This window comes from Pararge aegeria, chromosome 10 (genome assembly GCF_905163445.1).
Source record: "Pararge aegeria chromosome 10, ilParAegt1.1, whole genome shotgun sequence".
Lineage (NCBI taxonomy): Eukaryota > Metazoa > Arthropoda > Insecta > Lepidoptera > Nymphalidae > Pararge > Pararge aegeria.
The window spans coordinates 4,347,655-4,350,943 of record NC_053189.1 but is presented as its reverse complement, the minus strand read 5'-3'; the positions used below and the strand labels follow the sequence as shown (position 1 = coordinate 4,350,943).

The 3,289-nt window shown below is 33.6% G+C and overlaps 1 protein-coding gene across 1 annotated transcript; it reads left to right on the top strand.

Annotated features, from left to right (window-relative positions):
* Positions 1 to 1,651: 1,651 nt before the first annotated feature.
* LOC120627118 (sodium/potassium-transporting ATPase subunit beta-1-like) lies at positions 1,652 to 2,562 on the top strand. Its single transcript, XM_039894976.1, has one exon. It carries the CDS (start codon positions 1,652 to 1,654, stop codon positions 2,549 to 2,551), a length of 900 nt encoding a protein of 299 aa, XP_039750910.1. The 3' UTR covers positions 2,552 to 2,562.
* The last annotated feature ends 727 nt before the right edge of the window (positions 2,563 to 3,289 follow it).

The following is a 3,289-nucleotide window of genomic DNA, read 5'->3' as shown; positions in this document are numbered from 1 at the left end:
GTCATTATACAGTTTTGTAATTGTATTTTAAAAATAATATTTAGAGTAAGTGAAATTAATATAAAACCATTGTTGTTAAAGTCATCATACAATGATGTTATTATACTTTAAGTATTAATATTTGTTCATACAATTGTCATTATACAATTGTGTCACTATACTTTAAAATTAAAGCTTTCCGGAAATGGATATTAGTAAAACACGTGATGTCGAAAAGTATAAAACTAATGTGCCTTGTCAAAGGGGCAGTCTCTGCTTTGCCAGCAAACAGTTGGTCCTTCACGTGGGTTACTGAGGCCACCACGCTGGCCGAAATACTAAAGTTAAGTACTTTGCATATTATTTAATTACTTTTCATACGATAAAATATGTGTTATAAAATTAAAGATATATAAGAAATAATTATAATGAAATATTGTAAATGTGATATTTAAAAAGAAGGGTTGCTCTGGAGTTTCTTTCGCCACTTCTTCTCTATGACATATGACCCCTTCCGAAGTGGTAGTAGTTTAAAAAGAAAATATTAACGTAAAGATTAATGTGAAATATATTACCATCATACTTTAACGGAGTGTTCTTTGTTTTATTTTTATCTCATTTAATTTGGGTTTAATTATTACTTCAATGAGAAGAATTATTATTCTATCGCCCATTCGTTTAAATAAGATCATTATATCAAAGGCCTTCCTACCTAAATTGATAAAAATCTATTACGTGCACACATTGTATGCACTGAGCGAGCAGATGAATTAATGATTTTACTTTTATTACACATTACAAAAATTACATTAAAAAGAAAAGTATCTATAAAAAACAACGTATACAATTTTGATGAATATATTGATTAAAAAAAAAAATAGTACAAAATAAGGCGAACATAAGGTAATGCGTATCATGAAACTAGACAATACTGCTATAGTGCAAGACTGAGTCGCAGTTATTATCGCACATCTCTGGAGCGAGAATGAAATAGCTTACCCTATGTATATCATAAGTCGTACTTGAGTTTATAAATATTTAATTTAATTTCTTTACGCATAACTCCGATAAGTTAAAGGCGCGTGTCAGTAATACCACCAATTATTCAATTTGCTTATAAGTTTTTTGTTAATTCATATAATTTTCATCTACAGCCGATTTCTCTATAATTAACAAATTTAATGGTGAATTGTTAACCGATTAATGTTACAGTATAATACGGATAGAAGTTTATAAATAAAGTACTTTTATTAAATAACAAAAAACTCACAAATCAAGAGTAAATAGGCATCTTCTAGGCATGCGCGCTCCACCTTAGGTTGCATCATCGCTTACCATCAGGTGTGATTGCAGTCAAGCGCTCGTCTATAAACATAATAAAAAAATAAATAAAAAAAAAACTAAACTAAAAGGTACAAATTAGTTTGGTTTTTATACTAAGCGTGTTTTTTAGTTTTTTGAACTATTATTTTTTCAGTTTATACCGACGGCCTGTCTTTCCATAACATTGCTCAAAGTATTAACATAAGACTTGTAGCCATCCTGTTTTATAAATCAAAATACAGTTGCCATCTTTGACGGTTGGTTCAGTGACGTTTAAGTGTACTATGTCATATTATGCATATTTAAATTTTAGATTTATTAAGATACCATTAGCATAATTTTAAATATAATGGATAAAAAGACACGTAACAAACATCCCTCGTTACCAGTGCCGGGTTCCTCTAATAAGGTTCCCAACGCTCCATTACATGAAGAAGTAGGAGAGCCACCAAAAAGGTCTTGGAGAAATCGATGTTGCCGCTATATGTACGATAGAAACACGAAAAAGTTCTGCGGCAGAACATGCAAGAGCTGGTTATACATTTTAGTGTACACAGTGATGTATTTAATATTTCTGAGCACTTACACACTGATTTTCCTGTACGGTTCACTATTGGTAATAAAATACTTGGACGCTTATCAAATGGTAGAGAAAACGGATCTATTGACGTATGCGGCTGATGGTATTGGGTTATCAGCGACGCCGACATCTTTAAACGCCATGCCACTGATTTGGTACAGAAACGAGCAGCAAGAATATCAAAAATACGTCAAGAGTCTGGAGAGTTTACTCAGTAAGAGAAGAAAAAGGGAAGTTGATAGCTTTCCCGATTTAGGACCCTGCGGAGAGGCTCCGTTCGGTTACGGAAATAGTCCTTGTGTAATTATAAGGATAAACAAACAGCTGAAATGGTCAGCTAAGCCTTTGAACGCAAATTCTTCGAGAATGGATATCCCAATGAATGTGCGGCATTGGTTGAAGTTAGAGAAACAGAGACTTTGGCTGCATTGTGACGGTTATCATTCATATGATAAAGAACATATTGGGAAGATAAAATATTATCCGGATCCTCCCGGATTCGATCCCAATTCTTTTCCTTTGGACAAAAACAGTCATTCGCCTTTGATAGCGGTACAAATTTCCGAATTCACTTTAGGCGTATCATTGGCTGTTCAGTGCAAACTGTATTACGAAGGTGGTTCCTCAACAAAGGAGTTTTTATTGTATGTAACACCCAAAAGAAAATAAGTAATGCAGGGAATTTTAGGATTACCAATTTGTACATAAATGTTATTTTTCATTTACTTATTATTTGTGGTGATCCGTGCCCTGTAGTGGGCCGGTAGTGGGTTGATAATAATGACGATAACGATCACGAGAGAGTAAGCTTAATGAAAACGGACTGCATCTCCCATCACTAACTCACAGATTGTGAAGAGTTCAGGCCTCAGATACATTTGAGTCTCAGATGTACAGATTTCCTCACGATGTTTTCTTTCACCGTTAAAGTAAGAAAAATATAACGCAGAGCTTCGTGCCGAAGATTGAACTCGTTCTCTTCGAAAGAGAGTCCGAAGTCCTATCCACTAGGTTATTACCGCTTACCGGTCCTGAGTCCCTGGTGCCTTGGGAGAGTTATAATTTAATAAAAATATATTATATAATAAATGTATATATATAATATATTATTTAAAAAATATATATAAATAAATCCCAACTACCTAACCGAAAAAATCCTGACAGGAATTGAGCCTAGGACCTCGTGACCCGTAGCCGAAAATGCTAACCGCTAGACCAACGGCATTACAACAGTAGAAAACCAATTTTACAATTCAGTTACTGCAAATAACGTCGCAAATAAGAAGATCTACAATAAATTCAATGTAGTGTAAAAAGAATAAGCGATAGTGTCGAACTTTGTAGCGAAAAATACGCGAATACATTGAAAATAAATTTGATTTCGAGAATTGAATTCTTTCACGTTTG